Source organism: Aplidium turbinatum, chromosome 4, assembly GCF_918807975.1.
Source record: "Aplidium turbinatum chromosome 4, kaAplTurb1.1, whole genome shotgun sequence".
Classification (NCBI taxonomy): domain Eukaryota; kingdom Metazoa; phylum Chordata; class Ascidiacea; order Aplousobranchia; family Polyclinidae; genus Aplidium; species Aplidium turbinatum.
Genome location: NC_137475.1, coordinates 37,241,422 through 37,265,406, shown reverse-complemented (window position 1 = coordinate 37,265,406; position 23,985 = coordinate 37,241,422). Strand labels below are relative to the sequence as shown.

Here is a 23,985-nt window from a genome sequence, read left to right as displayed (position 1 = left end):
ATAAAGCTATGTTGGCTATGTGCAACTTAATTCTTTTGAGACAGCAGGTTGTTGATATGATTAACTTAGATTGCTGACTAACGTTTGCATTTCTATCACCACTCACAGTTAGTCAGCAGTCAATAACCACTCACAGTTTTGCAATGACTGCGATTATAACGAATTAATATTGATTACAAATGAAAAAAGGGAAAAAATTTTTGTAACGGTCGCAAGTATTCTATTAACTTTTGATAAAATTTATAGAAAAAACATTTAAATCAGTATACAGATTACTGCTGTTTGATCCTGTGTGTCAACAAATAGCCTAGCTCATAACATAAGTCCATCTCATCAATCGTCAAAAGCGTTGCGAATTTAGCAAATTCTTCTAAGTAGGCTATGTTTTTTGTTTATTTGACATATCTTTATCCTGCATTGCGGGAAAGCGGACTTGAGCGTTATGCATCGGTGTAGGCTACGCCTTCCGATGTACACCTGACCCACGCTGCAGCCGACGGCAATGACTGTTTCCGGTTGTCTACTCTTTTTATGACTTAAATTTGGTATTACCCATTACTCGAAATCGATCACTAGGTAGAGGCAATTATCGTAAAGTTTCTTGCCCAGAGAAACGTTCAGCAAGTGCGGGTGGCTGGAGTCGAACATGCAGGCTCTCGACTGCGATCCCAACGCGCTAACCACTCGGCCACTGCTTATGTAGTAACATAATATTATGATTCCATAAGGAGACGCAATATACCAAAATTTCAAGTAGAATTTTTAGGGGTCCGCGATCGCTTCGAAGGCACCAAAAGGGGTCCACCAAGACAAAAAGGTTGAGAACCACTGATCTAGATCCATAAAAGTAAAAAAACAAATGCAAATATGTTAAATCTGGTTACATTGCTAAGTTTTGTGTGCTTATAGAGTTACTGTATGGTACAACTTTTATTTTAGATTTAACAGACTTTGTAGTAAAAATGGCGATGGCTGATGACCCTGATTGGCTACTTGCTCATATCCGCCATTCATTTATCACCAGCGATGACACAGGAATGTGTGAAATGGTTATTCAAAACAGTGATTTATTAACTTTAGATGAACATAGAAAACGGTTAAGAGATCAAGCCAAAGAAGAATCAAAGTATGTAGAAAATTCTGTAGACTCTTCAAAATCTTCGATGTCGAACTCTTATTCTCGAAGTGGACAAAAGTCTCATCATGATTCTGCTGAAGATCATGTTAAGGTTGCTCGAGCACCATCTCCAGATATTCTTTCTGGTTGGGATTTTGGCGTTCGACGTCGTTCTAATACGGCTCAAAAGTTGGAGCGTATTCGTAAAGAGCGTCAAAATCGAGTGAAAGTAAAAACTATTCATTGGAATCAAATGCCAGAGAAATTTGTGAATGAACATATTGACACAATGTTTGAAAAGAAAAACATGCAAAATTGCAAAGTTCAAAAGGACAAAACAGAGAGGTTGAATTCCAGTGAAACTGATGGTCACACCGAAGAAAAAACTGTAACTTCAAAGTTATGTAAAAATAAGAATGGTGCAAATATGCAATTTCCTAGTAATGATGAAATTGATGGTTCTGTCCCAAATAGGGTTATTGCCACAAAAGGATTTGAGATAGTAGATCATGAAGCACTACCTAAGCTCAAAGAAACTTTTCCAATGAAAGTAAAATCAAAAACTTCTGCTTTGTCTCTACAATTGGCGCAATCAGCTCAATACACTCACAACCCATTCAAAGACTATTCTAAGTTTGATGGTAGAGGACACGAGGGAACAGCTGTAACTCAACAAATAAATATGTTTGTCTATCCTTACGGTGAACCCCAACCAATCTATGCTATGCCTGTAGTTATTCTTGTAGCTGGTGCAAAAGTTCAAGACCTTATTGGTTTGACATGCTTGAGATATACCACCGAAAAATCTGGGCCTGATTTGAAACGAAAAGACGTTCATGGTTACAGCCTTTACATAGCTGAGGATGATGGTGAGGTGGATTATGGCCTGCCGCCGATGGATAGTTATGAACCTGTGTCCAAATTTAGCTTTCGAACTTTAGCACTTGTAGAAAAACACCAGATCGGTGATGGGAGTGATGATGAGGATAATATTCGTGAAAGTGTTTTTGTTAAAGTCAATGATTACACTGGCTTTGCTTTAATTAAAGTTGACAACTTATCTGTGACAATGGGTGAAATTTTAAAATTGGCTCTAAAAAGACGAAAAAGGACAACTAAATATGTTGGGCGGTACCGCCTTGAATACCAAGATCAGCCTGGCGTGGTTTTAGATGAAGAACAATCGTTAGAAAGTACTGGTGTAATGGAGTTTTGTATGGTACGCGAGCACAGTGCAAGAAGTGCTCACAATTTACCCAATGCTGACAATAAGCAAGCTATTTCTGATGGTGGAGATTTAAAATCACATGCTGCCCCTACTAAATCTGTTCAATTTATTGGTTTGTTATCAACTAGCTAATTGTTCATGTGTGAATCTGTATTAACAAAACCTTGATATAACTTCAACAACATTGAATGTGTAGCCTATAGTAAATAAGTTAACCAGTTCTCCCAAACTTTTTGGACTGTGGCCACTTTTAATGCTTAAATTGTTTCTGCAACCCTCAAGGTTTGACAGCAAAAACGTACTAATATAGAGCAAAACTAAAGTAATTTGTTTGGTGCAGTCTTAACTTTCAATAGCACAATGCTAAAAACTTTATGAAAAAAAATTACATACAGATGTTGTTTGTTTTGACTTAATGTCATTTATAAACAAACTTTTATTTTGTATGGTGGGTGTGACTGGGCTGTTGTGAGGAATTTTTTTTGCTCACTATCAATGAAATCTATGTGGCCTCATAATGAGAAGACTCTTTAAAAGACTATGCAACATTATGTCTAAGTACCTGAGGCCCTTAGACAAGTTTTGAACCTCTTGAATCATTATTGATTCAAGTCCAAAACTTACCCCTCTTAACCCTGCTGGTGGTGAAGGCCGTTTTGTTGCATGAGAATTCCATATAACTTTGATACAGTGTATCAAGGCAGTTTCAATGTTTGTAAGGTAATCAAACATGGTAAGGTGATCAACATGATATTATTTATTCCGGTACAAAATACTTAACTTTCTTCAATGTACTTGACAAGAAACTTGTACCTTAAATATATTTTGTGTGACCCCCATGAAAGATAGCAACCTCTAGTTTGGAATGCCCTGGCTTACTGATTGCAGATTGTGTACTTATTGCTCCTGCTCGCCAGTTTCATTTCTTGTGTGTTATACGAAACTTATTTCGTTTGCACCTCTACACGTTAAGTGCAATCTTGTTTATCAATGTATGACATTGTTTTTAGTTGCACATTGCACTTCAATTAATTGCAGCACTGCAGCAAGTGCAGCATGTCCTGCAAGTGTATTGGTGGCAAAATTTAGGTTTACGTAAACATGTTGCTATCATGACAGTCACTCCTAAGCTATTCTATATGTCTAAGATGGTGGTCAAAGTGCACAGTGTTTCATATCTTGTATGTATACATTAAGTGAACATACACAATGCGAATCCATTGATTTTTACAATGTTTTTGTGCTTAAACTAAAAGTTGATCTAATTTGTAAATCAATCCATTTGTCATATCAAATATAATGGAAACTGTATTTTGTTTTGTTGCAATGCGATTTTTGATGCTTTTAGTGGCTCATAGATCAAATCTGGCTTGTCAAAAGGTTATCAACTATGTTTATTTTATTTTAAAAGGTTTTAATATAGATTTTGGATACTCTCTGCTTCATACTGCCTCATTTCGGGAAAGCATTTTTTTTTAATTTGATACAATTAATTATTTGCATGTTTGTTTCTTGTATTCGTATCCAATCGAACATTGAGTCTTTTAGCTTAAACCACTAATGGCTGTTTTTGCAGCTAAAATCATTGAACAAGATTTGCGTCTGCGTAGCATTGCATTAATGACCTTGAATATCAGAAAGGGCTAAAAACCTGTAAAAAAAGTTGTGGTTTTAAGATAATACATATATAATGCAGTACAGTAAACAGTACATAAAAGTCTCTCAACGAGATTTTGTTTGGTTACTTCTGTATTGGTTGTGTTAGGAAAGTAAACAGTCAGTGTTTTTGATGTTACAGTAGTCCTCGCTTATTAAGCTCAGGGTTAATAGGTCCACCCGCTATCAAGCCCAATTTGGTCCGGTCCGGAATTACTCCTATTCATTCCTGTAATAAAAAAACCCGCTTATCAAACCCGATTTTTGATTATATTTGCTTGAAATTGTGCAAAAAGGCGTCACAGTTTCAGTCTTTCAAATTAGTGTCGGCTATCGGCAATTGCCGACGCAGATGCATCAATGGCGCATTAGCGTCGGCAATAAGAATGTCGAAGCCACACGAGCACTTGTAAGGACCACAAGATTACAAAAAAAACTAATTTTTTTAGACTACACCAGACTAGGATGTTGATTCACTCTTACTATTGCTGGATGTTGTATTTGGGTTACTTCCTACTTCGCCGGCGTTTAGACACGTGCCCAGCTGGTAGAGTTGAATCTTTTATAGAAATATCACCCTATTTGCATTGATTTAACGCCAGTAGACGTCAAATTATTGTAAGCATCTACTCCTCATTGCGCCTCGCTTCCCGTTATCTCGTCCAGCTGATACAGCATCTGATGATACCGATTCTGACTAGTTCTTTATCAAAAAGACTTTGTGTTGCTCGCAGTGTCCCAATTGTGCCGAAATTATGTTAGCTTATACGTAAATCGAGGCAATCTTCTCGCAGGGAGCTATTAATTTGTTACCGGTACCTGGTTGAGCAATTAACGTTATTTTATGATAATTCAACGTCGCTAAATGTCGAATTAATATAAAACAAACGTAAATTTCTTAGGGGCATTGTTGTTACGCAATATAACCCACCGGAAAAATTAAATCGATTTGTGCTGACTCGAACGTTGAATCTCTGTGATCGTTGGTTAATGCTCTGTGATCGTTGGTTTGTACAAAACCCGGTTCGTTGCTGACGTACCTCGCCAAAAACACAATTTTCTGCTTGCTACAAAAATGTATGACGTGTAATAGGAAAGAATCAATCGTTGTGTATAGTTGTTAGGAGATTTAGCAATTTTTAGCCTTAGCACAGTCGGCCATAGTCAATTATGCGTATGGAAGTGGCAATAATTCGTCCTCCGCTTGATAGGCACACCCGCTTATAAAGCTCAAAATCATCCGGTCCCGAGTTGGGCTTAATAAGCGGGGTCTACTGTGTTAGAACTTTGATGGAGGTATAAAAAATATTAAAACTCGTCTTAAACAATTGAAAGTAAGCTATCAAACTTCTTTATCTTTGCAATTTTTATTTCAAGAAAAAAAGGCCCATTTCACTACACTTTGCATATAGGCTACTGATGCAGAAGTTCATATTTTCAAACTGCGCCAAGAATATTATAATTTTTGTAAACGGTGTTCTCTTAGTTTGTCTCAGACTGTTGAAAAACTATATCACAAATTCTCTATATATAAAGTATTTTTTGCTCATGACTGTATTTTTGACGTTTATCCGATCATGACTCGGTGTTGTGTTTGTTTTCATGTTTTCACCGATTCCTTCGCTCACATGCAATTGAATCACTTTTAAACGATATTTTTCTTACACTATTATAGAAAGATAATAATTTTAGCCTCAATGTCGTGATCTCCCAGAGTAGCTTGACAATATGTAAATTTTAAAGCATCCTTGTTGCCGACAGTTAATATTCAATATTTACAGGTTCAAACCGATTTTAAAGCGGTAAATTGTATCCAATACTATCCATATGTGTGCAGTAACTATTCGTTGTTTTGTTAATCGGTTTGCAGGTTTTTAATTAAGCAATATGACCTTTTTCAACAAGATCAAATCTTTCGTTCAAAGTGCTGCCAAAGTGGGAGACTCTCTGGGTACTAATATTTACAGGAAGGGTAAAAAGCCCTTGCGTCGATACATGGCTCCGGAGAGAGCGGAGAAAGTTCTAGAAGAACAGGCAACAATCCCTCGTAGAGCTCCCATGAACGTGCCAAAAATTAAATTTGACAAAGGTATTTAAATATATCGTGAATACGATGGAAATCTCTGTTAGTGGTCAGAATTTTCTGGCAAAGGGTAATTTGCAAGTGCTTTCACTTAGCCGTTAGTTAAACGATTTTTTAACGATAAGGGCGGTTGTGTCTTGTCACTTTCACGTAACACTATGGTTTTATTTAATTAGGTTGTTTCTGTAAGATTTTGACCGCGTCCATCTCATTTGGTTTCGTAATTTATTTTCACATCACACTCATATAAACAGCAATCGCTTCACGGCAAAGTAGGAACAGAGTCTTGTCTTTTGACTGCATGAGAAAATACTTCTTTGTCTATTCCTACATCAGCTCTCACTTTCTCCCCACGGTTGTCTTTATGTTTTTTAGCTTGTTTGAAAATTCTTAAAATACAGCCTAGATAGAAAACAAACTTACAAGAAATCCGTTTTAATGATTGTCTCTTGAAAAGTTTCAGTAGTTTACTTTAAAAAGAAAGAAACTGAACGCAATTCATTGGTTGAATACAATAAATAGAAATGGAATTTCCCGTTAGCAAAGAAAAATAGCATTTTTTCTCGCTGCAGCAGTATGACTAGGGTCGCGGAAAGTGGTCAATGGCTTTGGAATATATGAAAAGGCTTGGCGAGCCACAATTTACCCACCCCGCCTTTATGTGTTTCGTAAAAAATGATTGATTCCTTTGTTTAAAACGCAGGACGTACCGTCCCTTCTTCAGAAATCAAATAGAAAATGTATTGCTTTGAAATTTACATTTTTAAAGGATACACTGTATCATTGCTTAACCTTTCCAATTTATTTTTTAGAAACAGTAGTTGAAACACAATTAGCTGTGAAGGAAAGACTTGCCAAGAATGAGAAGTTAATTGAGAATATGGAAAAACTTAAAGTAGTATCTCATGAACCAAATGGTAAGTTATTCGAAGAAGGTTGTTATAGACATAAACGCCGAACAAGGGAGTCGAATCATATAAACACAAATGTCAATTTTAAACAGTAGGCTGGTTGGTTGGTTTTGAATCTTTATCCTTGGACTGACAAAGCCTTGATTGGTTATTCCTGGTTGTTTCGCATACTTGTAGAGGCTCTTGACGCAGGGCTGGTTACCGAGATTGATACAGTGAAATTTCCGATTGTTGAAGTGTTGTTGCAGGGGAATTATTCCATTCACTAGGTGCCGCTGAATGGAGAGCAGTCCTGAAATGCGTTGCTCAAGCGCACACCTCGAGAGTCGAACCAGCGCCACATGATCTTGAGCCGGGCTCATAGACATTGAGCTAACTGGACGGACAGTTTATTTGGTGAAACGTCTGGCAACGTTGTGTTTTAGATTTTATTTTTGTAGTTACAGTAGAATATTCGCCTATAACGGCTTCGTTTATAACGTCAGTTCGCCTATTACGTCACATTTCGCTCGGTCCCGGCAGAATTCCTATCTTTTACGTGCATTGTAGTTCGGCTACAACAGCATCGCCTATAACGTCAATTCGCACGTAACAGCATCCTTTATTGGTCCCCAGACGTCTTTTGTTCGTTTATAACGTCACTTTAAGCCATCACCTTCACCACGAACGGTCAGTCTTTTAATCCAGCTAGCGCTGCTGCTTGCAAACTGTCTTTCCTTTATTTTGCTACGTCGTTCGCAGCAGACTTTAATTAACTGAATTAACTTTTTCCCCGCGTGAAAAACTATCACGTGTAAAAAGCAGCTCTACAGCTGACCTTTTAAACAACTCAAAGCAACAGTTGTACGTGCAGTAGAGTAGACTACTGTTGTATTTCCAGACGTTTAATATAAAATAAACAATAATAATTGTAGCGATAGCCAACCAAGTGAGAAAACCATTTACCTTTTTGTTACTTACTGATTCAGTGTATAAAATCAACGCAATATATAGTAAGGAAGAAACGCAAAACAATCAACTGAGGAACGTGGTACAGAACGCTCAATTGATTACACGCGCAGTGCGGTGGTAATCAATTCCAACGTCTGTACCAGAAAACGCTGAACGGTGATTATGTAGTGACGCTGGTCACGAGTTACATATATTCAACGTAAATAAAATGACGACTATAACACCTCCCCCGATAATTTTTATACACAAGAAAAATATGAACAAGACACCGAATTAAACAATAAAACTCAAAGTCGGAAACGAGCCGGAGGTCTGCGGCAACGGTTCGACCTTCGTGGGTTGTGTGGCCCGAATTCCGGTACAGTCGGTGTGTCGTCCGAATCCGTTCGAGCTGAGGTGGAGACAGGGGAGGAGTCGACTGTTGGTGCAGGAGTTTCTCCCGGCTCTTGGTCCTCCGATGATGCATAGCGAGGTTGCAGTTGGTCCATATGGCGCCTCCACGTCGGACCATGTGGCAGCAGACGTAGCAGGAAGATTCGGCTACCCTGTCGTTTAATCACCTCGGCTGGAACCCAACGGGGATCCTGGCTCCGTCGTGGAGTGAACGATAGCGCGTAACAGGGATCTCCCGGTTTGAAATGCCGTTTTGTACCTTCGGAGGCGTCCGTGTTGTGAGGTTTTTGTCGGGGTACCACTTGAGACGATGTGGGGAGAAGCGTGTCGATCTTGGTTCGAATCTGACGATTGTTGAGTAATTGGCTTGGAGAGTAGCCACTCGGAGTTGGCGTGCGTCGATACTGCTGTAGGAATTCCAAGACGGCTTGTTTCGGGAGCAGGGAAGATCTGCGAAGTGCTTGCTTGAACGTACGTACGAGGCGCTCCGCCGCTCCATTGGTTTCCGGATGGTAAGGGGCACCCGTGATGTGTACCATACCCCTCTCCTTACAGAAAGTTTGAAATTCTGTGGATTTAAAAGTAGTAGCATTATCAGTAACTATAGTATGGGGATAGCCAAAATGAGCAAAATCTTCTTCTAGCAGGTTGATAGTAGCTGTTGAAGATAAGGAAGTAGTAGCATGAATACATGGGTATTTAGAAAAAGCATCAATGCTGAGTAACCAATGGTAACCCATGAATTCTACCGCATGATCTATGTGCAAGCGACTCCACGGTGCTTCTGGAACCGTCCATGATTGGACCTGAGTTTTAGATTGCGGTTGATATTCGCCACAGGTACTGCACTTGTGACAAAGTTCTGCTATGTCTCGATCGATGTTTGGCCAGTAGACGGACGTTCTTGCCAACTGCTTCATTCTCTCAATGCCGAAATGTCCTTCATGAAGCAACTGAAGGACGGAAGGACGAAGTTTGGACGGGATGACCACTCTGGAACCGTAAAGTAGACATCCGTAACAAGTAGAAAGAGAGTCTGCGTACTTACGAAACGGTTCGACCGGGTCTTGTGGAGAAGACTTGGCCGGCCATCCTTCATGAATGAAACGCATTACCGTGGAAATGATAGGATCTTTAGAAGATTCTTTACGTAGTGAGGCAGCATTTGGGGTCTGGACCTGCAAATCCAAAGCATCGATAGCGCAGACGATATCAATGTCATCCGCACTTTCCTCTTCATCGAAGACTTTATCCCCTCCTGCTGGTAAGCGACTCAAAGCATCAGCGTTTTGATGATCCTTCGTCTTCCTGTACTCAATAGTGTATGTAAATTGCGACAAAAAGAGTACCCAACGAGCCAAACGATTTGCTGCCAAAGAAGGTGTCGATTTGGTCGGGCCAAAAAGACTAAGCAATGGTTTATGATCTGTGACCAACTGCTGACCAACTGTGACCAACATCTGTGACCAACGGCTTTGCCCGCGCAGGTTCGAATCCTGCCGACGACGCCAGTTAAATGTCTGTTGTATTTCCAGACGTTTAATATAAAATAAACAATAATAATTGTAGCGATAGCCAACCAAGTGAGAAAACCATTTACCTTTTTGTTACTTACTGATTCAGTGTATAAAATCAACGCAATATATAGTAAGGAAGAAACGCAAAACAATCAACTGAGGAACGTGGTACAGAACGCTCAATTGATTACACGCGCAGTGCGGTGGTAATCAATTCCAACGTCTGTACCAGAAAACGCTGAACGGTGATTATGTAGTGACGCTGGTCACGAGTTACATATATTCAACGTAAATAAAATGACGACTATAACAACTACTGTATAAACTAGAAGCCGCGGTGTTACACAGTAGGCTACAGTTGTCGAAAGAGATCTCTGATCTCTATTTTCTGCGTGACTTTTGTCAGTTTGGTGGTACACAGTAAACCTGACTGGATTATACACCTCTTTCTTTAATCAAAAGACAGTTTTGAAATAGTTTGCGGTAGTTCGTCTATGATGTCAATTCGGCTATAACGTCAGTTTTTGCAATCCCCTAGAGGTGCCGTTATAGGCGAATTCTACTGTAGTTTGATAAGCCGTTGCTTCTAAATGTGTGATTGTAATTTCATCCGGGAGCGTCAACACTTTACCTCTGGCTGCTCAGAAAGATCTTAAGCCAGTCAATAACACTTCTAAAGCAAACTGCAAACTTGCTCTTAAATTTGCCGAGTGCTGCGTTGCAAGTAGGATCACGTAATTTGTTGCATAGGCGCCGACTCCGGGGGGGCGGAGGGGCGGCGCCCCCCCCCCCCCGTGAATTTAGCTCGGGGTGGCTGCCCCCCCGCAAATTATTAAAAAAAAATCCTAAATCAAATGTTTCTAAGTTCAGATTTGCGTTAGTTTGACCTTCATTGCGGATCGATCTCAATTAAAAGATCTACTTGTTGCAACAAGAGCGCTGCTCCTAAGATAACAAAAGAAACAGAAGTACGGTAGCTGGTAAACGCCAGCATGGTGCCGTTGAAGCATAGTTACAATGATTGAAAAACGTTTTTCTTGATTTCTTCCGCTAAATGTTTTTTCTTGGGATTGTCAATAACGAGGTGCAGTTTGCTGAGTTTAGTATCTACGCGTATTAAGAGCTAAAGTTCAAAGTTCAAAAGTTCAAAGTGACCAGCATATAATTCGAAGTAGCCTACAGGCCTCGAAATTCGTTTTTGTTGACGGCGGACAAACGTGTCCGGTCTGAGCAGCTATCTCGGCGGACACACCAGTTTTAGCCGTCGATCGTCATGCTTAATCACTTTATCTTGATAATAATTCTTCGCCATTTCAGAACTCTATCTATGGTTTTAGAAGGCTTTTTAAAAAAATCAGTAAAGTCACTCTGAAAGGCTTTCATCAGACCAACGACTTGCGCTTGAAGAGTCAAAGCGTCGTGTAGCTGGTCAATACGTCACATAACTGATTAACTTCCACCGAACGAGGTCGTGTGGCTTATTGCGTCACAATGGTCTGGGCAGGAGTCGGAAAATTTCTACACCAACGCTACTATTTTCTGCTGTGCAAAGTTTCACAGGCTTTTTTCTTTAAGTTTATTTTTGCGTGTCATGTGAGCGAAAGTGAATTTTCCTTGGGTCTTTTCTTTCTTACTGTATACCAAAACTTGACAAATTTTGTTGCATCTTGCTGTAATAGCCTACTCGTATAATCTAATTTAGTAACCAACCTTGCCGTATCATTATTACTCGGAGATCAAAGCCAGACATTGTGACGTGAAACGTGAACTAAATTGCGCGTGATTAGTGTAGAAGTACCTGTACTCCTATCGATTCTTTGCAAAGAATTCACCTTTGTTACGCTGATTCAATGTCATCAATCGTTGAAGCAACGTAAAAATCAAAAGTTTTCCTCCTTGAATGGAAGCTAAGGGATACAGTATTCACATTTTCTAGATGCGCGCTAGAATGCGCTGGAAAATATATTATCGCAACAATTGTTCGTGCTATGCAACGACGATTTGTATCGCTATGTTCCTGTGTTATTTCTCGGCGGACAAATATGACCGATCTAGATGGTACTTCCCGCAGGGATAGGTATCCCTGACTTCCCGCGGATATCACATGCTGTGACGGCGGACATGTCCGCCGTGAAAATTTCGATGCCTGAGCCTACATTATAAAGCTTGGCGATATACAATGGCAGATAGACGCAAACAAACATCAATGCTGACAAACAAACATCAGCATTTTGAATGTAAGGCTAGAAAGTTGAATTTTGAATGTAAGGCTAAATCAGTCGGCTAGAAAGTTTGCCCCCCGGGCAATTTTCAAAACCCGGCGCCTATGATTTGTTGTTCTAGTTTGAATTTAGCACTTTCTTGTTTGCTTACATTTGATATTTTAGGTTTATCTTTAACTTGTTGTAGTCAGGTCTATTGGTCGTTGATTCAAAAATAAAAAAAATTGTAGCAGACTCTTTGCTATTGGAACATCTCTTTCAAGGAGTTTCAGAGTAAAACGTCTAAATTTCATCAAGACATTGTTGAAACAACATCGACCTTTTATGCAGTGGCTTACTTACGCAAGAGAGGGTAGGGAGAATTGATCCGTGGATAACTGGATATAGCATGTGCTTAGTTTTTGACAATATTGTTATTTACTTTGATAGTGCTATCCAACACACTGAATGCCATACTCTACTTGGTCACATTACTGAAACTTTTCTTTAAAACGAGAGGCAAAGCCTAGTACGCCACCACCTTTATGGGTTAATTGATCGATTTAGTCCTTCAATGCATTAATTCCATAATACTAGACCTGGGGCCAGGCTCAAGATCACGCGGCGCTCGTTCGACTCTCGGGGTGTGCGCTTGAGCAACGCATTTCAGGACTGCTCTCCATTCAGCGGCACCTAGTGAATGGAATAACTTCCCGGCAACAACACGTCAACAATCGGAAGACTTTGCACTCTGCTAATATGGGTAACCGGCCCAGCGTCAAGAGCCTCTACAAGTATGCGAAACTACCAGGAACAGAACCAATCAAGGGTTTGTCAGTCCGAGGATAAAGATTCAAAACCAACTTACCAGAGCGAGCGTTGTCGCAGTTGAGAGGATCCGCACTTTTGGATTTGGTCACCCCTGTTTGTAAATTTCTGGTTGCGGGCCCGAACACTTAGCCTATCAATTTTGTGGTTAAATTTTCTCTTTTTGCAGTCGAAAAACAAGACGCCGTCACCGAGAAGCCGAAGCCACAGTCGCGAACTTTGCATAGATCCTCTCCTGACGAAATCCCTCGAGGCCTGATAAGCCTTCGAGATATTGTTGACTCTTTGCATAATCACGAGTCAGATCCGAACCAATGGACAGCGAAAGAAATTGCACAACGTTTTCAGCTGCGCGAATCGGACACAGGAGATTTATTAAAATACTTTAAGCTTGTTTATCCAAAAGAGGCAGTAGAGCGCTAATTTCACTTGTGATCTCTTTAAAACGTCTTCAGCTTCGAGTCCAAATTTTTATTTCATTTTTCAATACATTGCAAACAAACTGTTTCTAATGTAACTTTCTATCGAGTTTATTGCCAATTTAGACTTTAAATTCGTCGTGGCGTACATGACAGATTGCGTAGCCTACACAGACTAAATGTATGATATAGCCTACTACAGGCAGGCAAGGATTTAGGGGGGCAGAGGGTGAAGTTGCCCCGGGCCACCCTATTGAAGGGCCCCCGACGTGGAAAAATATGATTTTGTGTTATTATTTTCTCTCAGCCTTTACAGTTTCTGCCAAATGCCTCCTTTTTTTTTCAAAGTTAATTTTTAGTCACAAGGTGGTGACTGAGCTTGGCGTAAAGGCATTAGCGGTGTGGGTGACTTTCAAGTTGGCGAAAAGCTTTTTACCCTAACCGAAAACCACTGATCTAGGCTAACGGTCTCCCCGTTATCGGAAGACTTTGTGGTTACGCACCCGCCTCAAGATCACGCGGTGCTGGTTCGTCTCTCGGGGTGTGCGCTGGAGCAACGCATTTCAGGACTGCTCTCCATTCAGCAGCACCACAATAGATGGAATAATTTCTTAACAACACTTCAACAATCGAAAACTTTACTCTGTCAGTCTCGGTAACCGGCCCTGCGTCAAAAGCCTCTTCAAGTATGCGAAACAACCTATCAAGGCTTTATCAGTCGAGGATAAAAATTCTAAATCAACCAACGGTAGTTGGCAGAATATAGCCTACTTTTGGTTTCGGGATGATTTTAAGGGCCCAGGAAGTCAAGAAGCCACGGCATATTTTATAGATAGCCTACTTGATAGGCCTACAGTGTGTTTTTCTTGAAACTGTTTTGATTTGGAACCAGAGAATCTTAAATTATTCTCAACGACCCGGCTGTCAGCTAATTGGTTCATGTCGGCTGCATAGCCGAGTGGTGAGAGCTCTGGAACGGCAATTGAAAGGGCGCCGGTTCGACACCGCTCAAGAGCATGCGGCTGTGTCTCTGGCAGGACACTTAAAAAGGCATGCCTGAAGGTGGACACGAAGATTGGCTTCCTTGCCTTCCCGTCCACTTAATCTAAATCTTCAACCACTGGGTGTAAGCCTGGATACGACAAACAAAGCTTGGTTCATTAGCTAGAGAAAATGTCAATCAAGGTAAATGATGTTGGCTCAGTTTTTTTCGCATTTTCAACAAGCTAAATTAATACTAAAAGTTCAATGAGGCTGTTCACCAGGCATTTAGTTAAATAACATGGTATGCGTTCTGGTACAAACTAAGCTGAACTATTACAAGTTGTATAAGGTGATAATCTGCTTTTATTCCGACGTTTCGCCAATCAGACACGACTGACTTCTTCAAGGGGCTATAGGTCATGAAGTGACTACCTGTCTGGCATGGCAAAACACAGGACTATGTTGCTGTAAACCAAACATGCAGAAAAGAATGATCCTGTGTTTTGCCATGCTACACAGGTAGTCACTATATGTCTATATCTGACCTAGCCCTCTGAAGAAGTCAGTCGTCTCTGGATGACGAAACGTCGTAATAAAAGCAGATTATTACCTTATACATCTTGTGATAGGCCTAGTTCAGCTTAGTTTGCACTATACTAGAAGAACGCATATCATGTTATTTATGATAAATTAATGATGCTACAAAAAACAATTAAAGCACTGCGCTACACCAGGAACTTTGGTAAGATTTAGCCTACAACCTTAGCAATCGGCTACGATTCATGCAGCGGCAATGAAAGTAGTCTAGCCAAGTTCAACACATTTTGCAATTAACTTTTCTAGTTTGTTGACTGCTATTGCTTTATTTGATATTTCAGACATATCCCTGATTTCAGAATGTAACTTTTGTCACCGACATATAGTTTCCGAGATGTTGATAATAAAACCGAACCAAGATGGTTGGTTCCTGTTGAGTAGACTATGTCGATACTGCCACAGATGTTTTTTTTTTTACTTAGAACCATACAAACAGCCGTTAATCCGATGCCGTGTTCTGCTTAGCCAGTTGAGCGGAAATTTTACAAGGTTTAACTGAAAATATGCGCTTTGCACAAAGCTGGTGTTGCATTGGGTTTAACTGGTAGTTTTAAAAGTTGTTTTGGCCAGAAAATTAAAACAGACGAAATCGATGAGTTTGAGACTAACCTACTGAACACCTACTTATACGCAATTAACGTGGAGTGATATATACTGTGACCTTGATAACAAGTTGAAGTTGAAGTCTACTGCTCTCATCATCACTGAATGTTAATGTACTAATAGGCCATCAAAAAATAGGTCGTCGTCGGCGTATGAACAAGTCTTTCCAGGCTAGATTGGAGGGCAGGAAGTCATCAGCCACTCAACAGTATCGTTGTACAGGACCCTCAGTACATGAGCACTGTGTGGAGGCCGGTGGGTTGGGCATTGGTGAATGACATGGTCTGCCGTCTGTTCTGTGACGTCACACTCGCATTTTGATGTAGGAGCCAAACCCCACTTGTGCATGTCCGAGTGAAAGCGGCCGACACCAGTTCGCAGGCGGTTAAGTTTGACCCACGTAAGCCTTGCGAGCGACATCCCCGGTGGACTGGGATCGGCGTCGGGTATGAAATCACGGAGCGTGGAGGCGTGGTTTTGCCACTCGGTGTTCCACATGTGGTTCGTCCAGTGTTCCGCACTTATCCCAAATTCTTCTGTGTTCTTAAGTACCGGTAGTTGTTGTGCAGCAGGCACAAAGGGGCGTCTTGATTTCAGCCGCTGCTTTATAGGCAGAGATGTAGCCTACGTATGCGTCGCAAGTTCTACGCCGTAGACTTGCGGCGTAGACTTTTTGTTTACGCTAACGCTTACGGCCACATCTTTTAGATAGTTGTCGCATGAGGCTACGCCGTAAAGTTTTCGCGGTTTTTTAGCCCATAGCGACAACGCATACTTTTTGATGTATTTTTTTCCCTACAACACGCCAATAGGCTACCTTCCAGCGCTGCAGTTGAAAGAATGTTTTCAATGGGCAAAGACATATTGGAACCAAAACGCAGCAAAATGTCAGATGAACACTTTCAGATGCTTGTGTTTCTTCGTGGAAATTCAAAATAAAACTTGTTTGTTTCGAGTGGTTTATACCGTGTGAATGTTTGGCACCTAGCAAACAAAATGAGTTTACGCTAGTGTATGCGCTGACGCCGCCAACTTTTTTTACAAGTTACGTTGACGCATACGGCGTATGGTTTTTCGAACGTTTGCGTTGACGTTGACGGCGTCAATATTTTTTGTGTGCGCGTACATCACTGTTTATAGGTGGTGGTCGCTTGAATGTTGCATGAAGGGAATGGTCGGGGTCCAGGGGGCGGCGTGCGAGAGAAATCGTGGCTCCTTTACGACCTAGCTCAGCAGGTTGGATGCCTGCCGTGAATCGGAATGCGAATTTTTTTCCCAAGAACTTTTTGTTTCATCGCATAGAGTTTGTATTTATACCGTGTAAATGCAAACGTTTTTCGTTGGCGTGTTTGGTTCCGTAGTTTCGTCTTTGCCTTATATTCGTGAGGACATCGGTTCGATGTCCATCGAAGTCAATTTTTTTTTCTTTACATTAATTTTTGTGGTGCACAAAAGCTTTTCAAAAAAGTAAGGTTAGGGTTAATGGGTTAGGGTTAATTCTTAGGGTTACCGGTAGCGTTGATTCTTAATCAATTCGGAAAATCTTACTTTTAGACTAGTGACCAGTAGGCTAGGCACTAGTCTACTGGTCACTACAGTAGGCTACATCTGAAAATAATTTTGCAAACACCAAGGCCTACAAATGTCACTCAGCAAAGCAAAAATTACAGGAGTAGGATGTATGAGCAATCTAAAGTTATCAAATTCTGAGGGCTTGCTTTCAGGAAAATTGAATAGCCTAAATTTTGTAAAAAATTCTTAGCTTATAGGGGCGTGGCCATCAACTCTAGTTCAGTCTTTCCACTCTATCGTATTCTTAATGTTCATTTCAACTACGGTACCGTAGCCTACTGTTAGGTTGTGATTTTCTCAACTTGTCATTTCCGTTCTAAAATACGGAAACCGGAACAAATAAGCCAGGAATAACAGCCTAAAAATCAGTTTTACTTGGTTCATCTCGTTTCTGTTGCCAATCACGGAAACCGATTGAAGCCACCTGCTTCACGTAGCCTAAGTCATAACGTAAGCGAACGGTGACAGACAGCAAGTTGCCCTAAAAGTGATAACTTTGCCCAAGGCACGTTGCAAAGAGTTTTAACAGCAAGTCTCTTTTAAAATAGCTGCAAGGCCGGGCTTAAAACATTTGTTGCAACAGCGGCATATCGTTGAAGTAGGCTATGTCTGACGTGTTGAATGAAAGTTGTAATAAAACACGACTTAGACAAATCGTTTCTTCACAATAAGTCACAAAATTTTGTGTGGTATGTTTTGATACTAAATTGTAGTAAGCGTGTTTAGCTTTCTGTTTTTAGGGCATAGGATAATCTACCAGTTGTAGTGGTCCAATACGCAGCGAAATTATAGTGGACATATATATTAGCCTACGTAATACGTTTTGCACTTATTAGGCTTCTTGTTTGCATAATCTAAAACCTCACATTTAAATTTGTCATGTCACACGTTGAATTTAGTTCAGAGGAAGTGAGAAAAATATTAAAAGAACAATATGGAATACTATGCAAGGAACTGAAACAGTTAGGCGGATATTTGGATAAAAATTATTGGATAAAATCTGAAGCGAACAGTGAATACATTCTCCGCGCCACTTTTTTAGAAAATTTTATTGGAGAAGGTGAGTAGCATTCCAGCCAGCAAATTAGCCGCTTTTGATATTGATTCAACATTTGCAGACGTTGAAACAATATCAAAAGCGGCTGATATTGAGGTGAAGGAGGTTCCCTTATCACGTTAGCTTGTCCATCTCTTGGGCATGGTTAAACTCCATCCAGCTTTGTTTACTTCAAAAACCCAAACAAAAATCGATTTGATTGACTACAACTATTTGTAGGCTATAGGCCTAGTGAAGATTTGGATTATTCCTTTTTTGTGCGTTTAAGCCCAGTGGTTTTCCATCAAATTTAACTTTGAGTGCAAAACATGAAGATTTTGGTATGGTGCAATTGCAACAAAGGTTGTCTTATGGGCTACTAACTAATTTGACCCAAAAAGTCTGTGCCTACTAGCTTAAATCGAAGCAATGTTCATAAACATGTTTTTTGTTGCAAACAAAACAGGTGATTTAATTTAAAATTAAAACTAGTCTATCAAAAAACAACATTTTTATTCAAGGTTGCATAAATTCGGTGCAGTCGGCACATATGATGGATGAGCTCAACACATCTTGGCTAACAGATTGATCATTTTATCAATTGTAGAGCAGAAGTCCCCAGTCTCAAAAGCAGTAGTAGCCTACCTTAAGCCATAGAAGCCAGCTTATCGTTATGCTGGAGTTTAAACATAATTTGGCGATGCTTGACATTTGCCACATTGTGGAAGACATGGGAAGCAACTGACACGATTAGTGAAGTGTTCTTTTGCTGCTTCCTGTTTGTTGTGAGATTTAGTTTTTTATGGTGCTAGTTTTTTTGTGTTGATTATAGGCTACTTGTAGCCTACCGTAGGCTACTTTAGCCTATTCTCACAACAGACAACATAAAAGGTTTTACTCTTTTTCTCATCAACACACGAAGCAGTTTGCATTTAGGCTACCCTAACCTTTGTATTAAAAGATTACAATAAAAAAGCAACTTACAGGAAACATTTTGTGTGGCTCTTTCGGCTTACGTAACGTAGCCTACTAAAATATTGAAATCATAGAACGTAGCCAAGGTAATCAGTTATTTTCTCAAGATAATAACATTGTAGCCAAATCATGATTACAAGGTATAGCCTACACTTTTTCCATCGTCTTATTTATTCCTAAATACTACCCTATTTATGAACAATTTGGGTAGAGAGATAACTCTTTTAAACCATTTAACTCTTTTAAACCTTATACTTATGAACACTTGCAGATGCAGCCGATGAGGTAGACTTTGTCAAACAACATCTACACGACAACGGTTTCAACGTTCCTGTTTTGGTAAAAACCAAGCACAACTGCAACAGAGTCACCTACCGAACAGGTTTTTTGAGTGCTTAGTTTGCTTTCTTTGCTGTGTCGAAAACTACTGCAACGTGCAGGCTAAACTATTAGTAATTTTAGTGCATTGCCTTCCTATGATCGTAATATCGCTATTGCTTGCAGCGATATGGTTTTGTTAGTGTTAACTTGAAATCATACTCAAATTAGCGTAATTTACAAAACAAAAATACTAATCAGTCTGATAGTGAATTCAACTTCAAAAAATTTTGTTCTTTAAGCAATAAAATGGAATAATTAATAATTATTAGTCATGAAACATTTTTAATTCCTTTATTCGTGATCTTTTGACACCACTGTTGTACCAACTTTGTGAGTTCTGTGTGCAATCGCTCACCATGTTGCTCCATACGATAGTTTTTCTAACATATAATTCCCTGTGTAAATTAGAATATAAGTGACGTACAATTTAGTAGCAGTAAACCATTACACATCACCACAGAATTAACAGAAATTTTTAAAAATATGAACCCACACTTTTTTTCATGCAATTCATGCTTCTTTTTGTTCTTTGTTACTTCTATATTCATGTGTAGCCTAATGGTTTAGGCTACCATCAGAGGCAGGGATGCCTATAAAGGCCAAGTTGTAATATTTAGCTTTCCAAAGGGGACAGTTTCTCGATGTCAGTGGCGCCAGCAACCCACAAAAACTTGCAGTTTGTAGACTAAAATGTTCTGACGTTTTCCTTTTATGCTCCATGTCTTTAGTTACGACATTACATGTATTTTTATAGGATATGAAAAAGATGGACCGAATTCTGTAGCGAAAATTCAACTTTCCAAATTCATGCCAGGAAAAACCGTTTACGAGACCAATTTAAGCTCAAAACAATTACTGGAAATATCTTTTGATGTTGGACGTATATTGGGTTCAATGACGCAGTGTTTGACTGTAAGCAAATTTTTAAATTGTTCTGGGGCATGGGAGGGGAATTATTGCAATACATCAAACTATTAACTAAATCACTGTTAGGCTATTAATTTTAATTATTATTGGTAGCCTACTACGCTTTTTCACAGCATTCCAACATCTTTAATGAGTATTTTACTGTTAGTCTATTTAATATAAGAAAACTTGTTCACCCCGATAGCTTAGTTAAGCAAGCTTTCGAGTGTGCCCAAAGAAACGAGGAGAACAAACAGTGCTAGTTCAGCTCTCGGCGTGTGCGCTTGAGTAACGCATTTTTAGGACTACTCTCTACTCAGCGGCACCTACTGGATGGAGTAATTCACAGACAACAAACACTTCGACAATCGACAGTCAGAACATTCACTTCGCTTCTGCAAATCTGATCGTTTACCTGTCCTACGTCAGTGATTAAATCTGCTATATTTCGACTGAGAAAGCCCCAGGAAGGTTATTCCTGGTAAATTCAATTTCAAGCCAACAAACTAAATCATGAATAAAAAGCATTTTTCCGAAAACCGTTGTTTGAAAAGTTGTGATAGAAAATAAACAATGCAGAAGTTGTGGGCAAAAAGTAAAATGATTTTTCATGCTGGAGCAAGGGGGACTGTTTTGTGAATTTTTACCTTATTTTTACAGCTTGGTTGTTGGCTATTCTGTTTTGATGTGTATTTTTTGTTTAAAAATGCACGTTTTGTGTTTGGCCAAATTCATCAAATCAAAAGTGAACTTCTATACAAATTTAAATTGCGTGTTTTTTTAAGTTCAAAATAAATATATTATTTACAACCACAGAATGATTTCAATTTTGGTAAAGAGGTCACTTTCTTCAACCACAGACACATACAACCAAGCAACCACACGGCATTTAACATAATCCATTAAAATTGAACATAAACTATAAGCTACAAACGTTTTCGGCCATACACACGTTAACCCTTATCAAGTAACAAAAAAATAACTGCTTTTATTTTTTTGCAAGCAGTTATTTTTTTGTTACTTGATAAGGGCTAACGTGTGTATGGCCGAAAACGTTTGTAGCTTATAGTTTATGTTCAATTTTAATGGATTGTGTTAAATGCCGTGTGGTTGCTTGGTTGTATATGTCTGTGGTTGAAGAATGATTTCAATAATTTATTTATTAATTAAAGTCTGTGTATAGGCTAATTTTATACTTTTTCAATGAAATTTCGAAACTCCGTCTAATGTAAACTACCGGTAGGCTATCTGAAGTAAATCCATTACCAGTTAGCCTACTTTTTCTTTCTTTTCTTACCCAGTAGCCCTATTTCACTTCAGCCCTATTAAACTGATAAAACAACTTGTGACGTAAACTAGCCCTATTAAACTGATAAAACAACTTGTGATTTCAGACGTACTCCTGTAAGAAAACAAAGCAGTTTTGGAAAAGCGACTTTTTTTGGTACACAAACCAATTTTGTGAAGCGAAGTGGCTTGTGAAATATGTGACTGATCCTGATTTAAAAACGATATTTATCGGTATTTTAGATCAGTTTGAAAAAAATGTTGTTCCAACACTTTCAAAGTTACGACAAGGTAGGCTATCCATAAAAAAGCTATGACCCATCTAACGTGGTAAGGTTAAGGAATTAACTTTTATGCAAAAATGCAGCTTTTAACTTGCTATCCGCCCAGTTAGCTCAGTGGTTAAGCGCCCTACTTAAGATCAAGCCCCGCTAGTTTGGATATCGAGGTGTGCACTTGAGCATCGCATTTCAGGACTGCTCTCTATCCGAAGATCTCATTAGTATCGGGCCCGAGTTATTCTCTCAACGGCCCTTGTCAACAACTATCGAAAAATTACTCTGCCAATCTTGGTAACCGGCCCTGCATCAGCGGCTCAAAGCACCTACAAGTGTAGCGATAGGCCTACAACCTACACAAGCATGCGAAGCAGCCAGGATCAAACTGTCAAAAAATCTTTTTTAGTCTGAGGATAAATATCCAAAAACCAACCAACCAAACCAATGTCAAAGCTTGTGGTTGGTAGAAGTTTTCCCAAAAAATGAAACAATTGAAATGTCCAAACAATCAGCTTTTGGTTAATTGAGTACTTTCACTACTAGTTTAGACATTTGTAAAGTTTGCCAGGTTTACTGCTTTGTAGATTTTTGCTCAGGAAACTACTGTAAACTAAAAGCAATAACAAATTTTCAAATTTAGCGGCACAGTCAAAGCAAGAAGTGACTTCTTCTGGTTAGAAATTAAGCGCATATGGTTCACACACTTTATCCTATTGTGTCGTTCTTCCTAGCAAACCTTGAATAGCCTACTTATGGTTTCTTTCTTTTAATTGAAAAAAGCATTAGTCTAATGCAGAGGTCACCAAACCACGGCCCGCGGGCCAGAACCGGCCCGCGAGCTGATTTCATCCGGCCCGCCACGTGCTGCGGAAATAACAGCTGCACTTTGCCTTTTTGTGTAATAGAGACTTCTTTGTTAAGATTGTTCGTTCTTATAAGTTAGTTCGTTGTTGTAACTTATGTTAAATTTCTACATTTTTCCACCAAGCAGCCTACATGTTGGTGTTCTGATTTTATCATTAGGCCACGACAAATGGGGACAGCCTAGGCCAAATTTGGAAAGATGTATTGTTTTTTCAAGACCACGATGCCTTGTCCTAGTGTATCACAGCAGGGGATAACTTCTCCAGCAATCTTTCGATTTTCATCACAACTTTGCTATTCCACAGCTGACTTTGTTATTTATTGTGCTCAATTCAAGTCAATAGAGATTCTAAATAGTTATAGTCTTTACCTTTTCGCAATTTGCATCCGGTCCGCAGCTGTTAATCTCGCAGCAATCCGGCCCTCAGTGAAAAAAGTTTGGTGACCCCTGGTCTAATGCAAGCATTTGTAATGTAGATTTTGTGCAAGGAGACCCTAGCAACACGAACATGGTGATTCTGAAACAAGACAAAACGGATATTTCTTCTGTTAAAGATCGCATAGGGATCATTGACTTTGATCATTGTCACTACGGCCCCACAGTTTTTGAGCTGAGCGTGTGCATGGCTTACATGATGACGAGTGCCTTGGATCCTGAAACTGAAGCTATGTTGATTGCTAAAACTGTTCTACGTGGATACCAAGAGCAGTTCCCTTTAAATGAACACGAGAAGGATGTTTTATTTTTTGGAGTGATGGCCCGGCTTATATCATCGTATGCTATGGCATCTTACCAGGTGACCATACAACCGGAAAACGCCGAATATATAACAGTCGTTTCAAGAAAATGTCCTTACTTGCTAAAATTGCTGTGGAAAAACGGGAAAACCTCAACGATGAAACAGTGGTTTGAAAATTGATTCAAACTAATTTGTTGGTTATGCATTAGACAGCAGCCTCAAGCCAAACAAAAGAGCCGCATAAAATAACGACTTACTGACTTCAACACCATTTGTCGTAACACGTGACTAGAAAACTGTGTTTCGAAGGCTAGTGCAATTCGCTATTACCACAGCGAACTCGCAGCATTAGGCTAAAACAGGTCGTAAATATCTACATTGTGAAGTAATTATTCAGGTCCTGAGCTTGCACAGTATAATAGCTGTGCAAAAAGAGAATGTAAGAATCGTTATCCTCG

The 23,985-nt window shown here is 39.6% G+C and overlaps 3 protein-coding genes across 3 annotated transcripts; all 3 read left to right on the top strand.

Annotated features, from left to right (window-relative positions):
* The first annotated feature begins 962 nt into the window (after positions 1 to 962).
* LOC145769601 (target of rapamycin complex 2 subunit MAPKAP1-like) lies at positions 963 to 2,477 on the top strand. Its single transcript, XM_082581266.1, has one exon. It carries the CDS (start codon positions 963 to 965, stop codon positions 2,475 to 2,477), a length of 1,515 nt encoding a protein of 504 aa, XP_082437392.1.
* A 1,496-nt stretch (positions 2,478 to 3,973) lies between these two features.
* On the top strand, positions 3,974 to 13,390 carry LOC145768646 (NADH dehydrogenase [ubiquinone] 1 alpha subcomplex assembly factor 4-like). Its single transcript, XM_082580197.1, has 3 exons — positions 3,974 to 6,090; positions 6,897 to 7,001; positions 13,055 to 13,390. Exons 1-3 carry the CDS (start codon positions 5,889 to 5,891, stop codon positions 13,306 to 13,308), a joined length of 561 nt encoding a protein of 186 aa, XP_082436323.1. The 5' UTR covers positions 3,974 to 5,888; the 3' UTR covers positions 13,309 to 13,390.
* Positions 13,391 to 17,924: 4,534 nt separating this feature from the next.
* On the top strand, positions 17,925 to 23,707 carry LOC145769131 (hydroxylysine kinase-like). The gene is made up of 5 exons (XM_082580724.1): positions 17,925 to 18,120; positions 19,343 to 19,453; positions 20,207 to 20,364; positions 21,753 to 21,936; positions 23,265 to 23,707. The coding sequence occupies exons 1-5, from the start codon at positions 17,940 to 17,942 to the stop codon at positions 23,705 to 23,707; spliced, it is 1,077 nt and encodes a 358-aa protein (XP_082436850.1). The 5' UTR covers positions 17,925 to 17,939.
* The last annotated feature ends 278 nt before the right edge of the window (positions 23,708 to 23,985 follow it).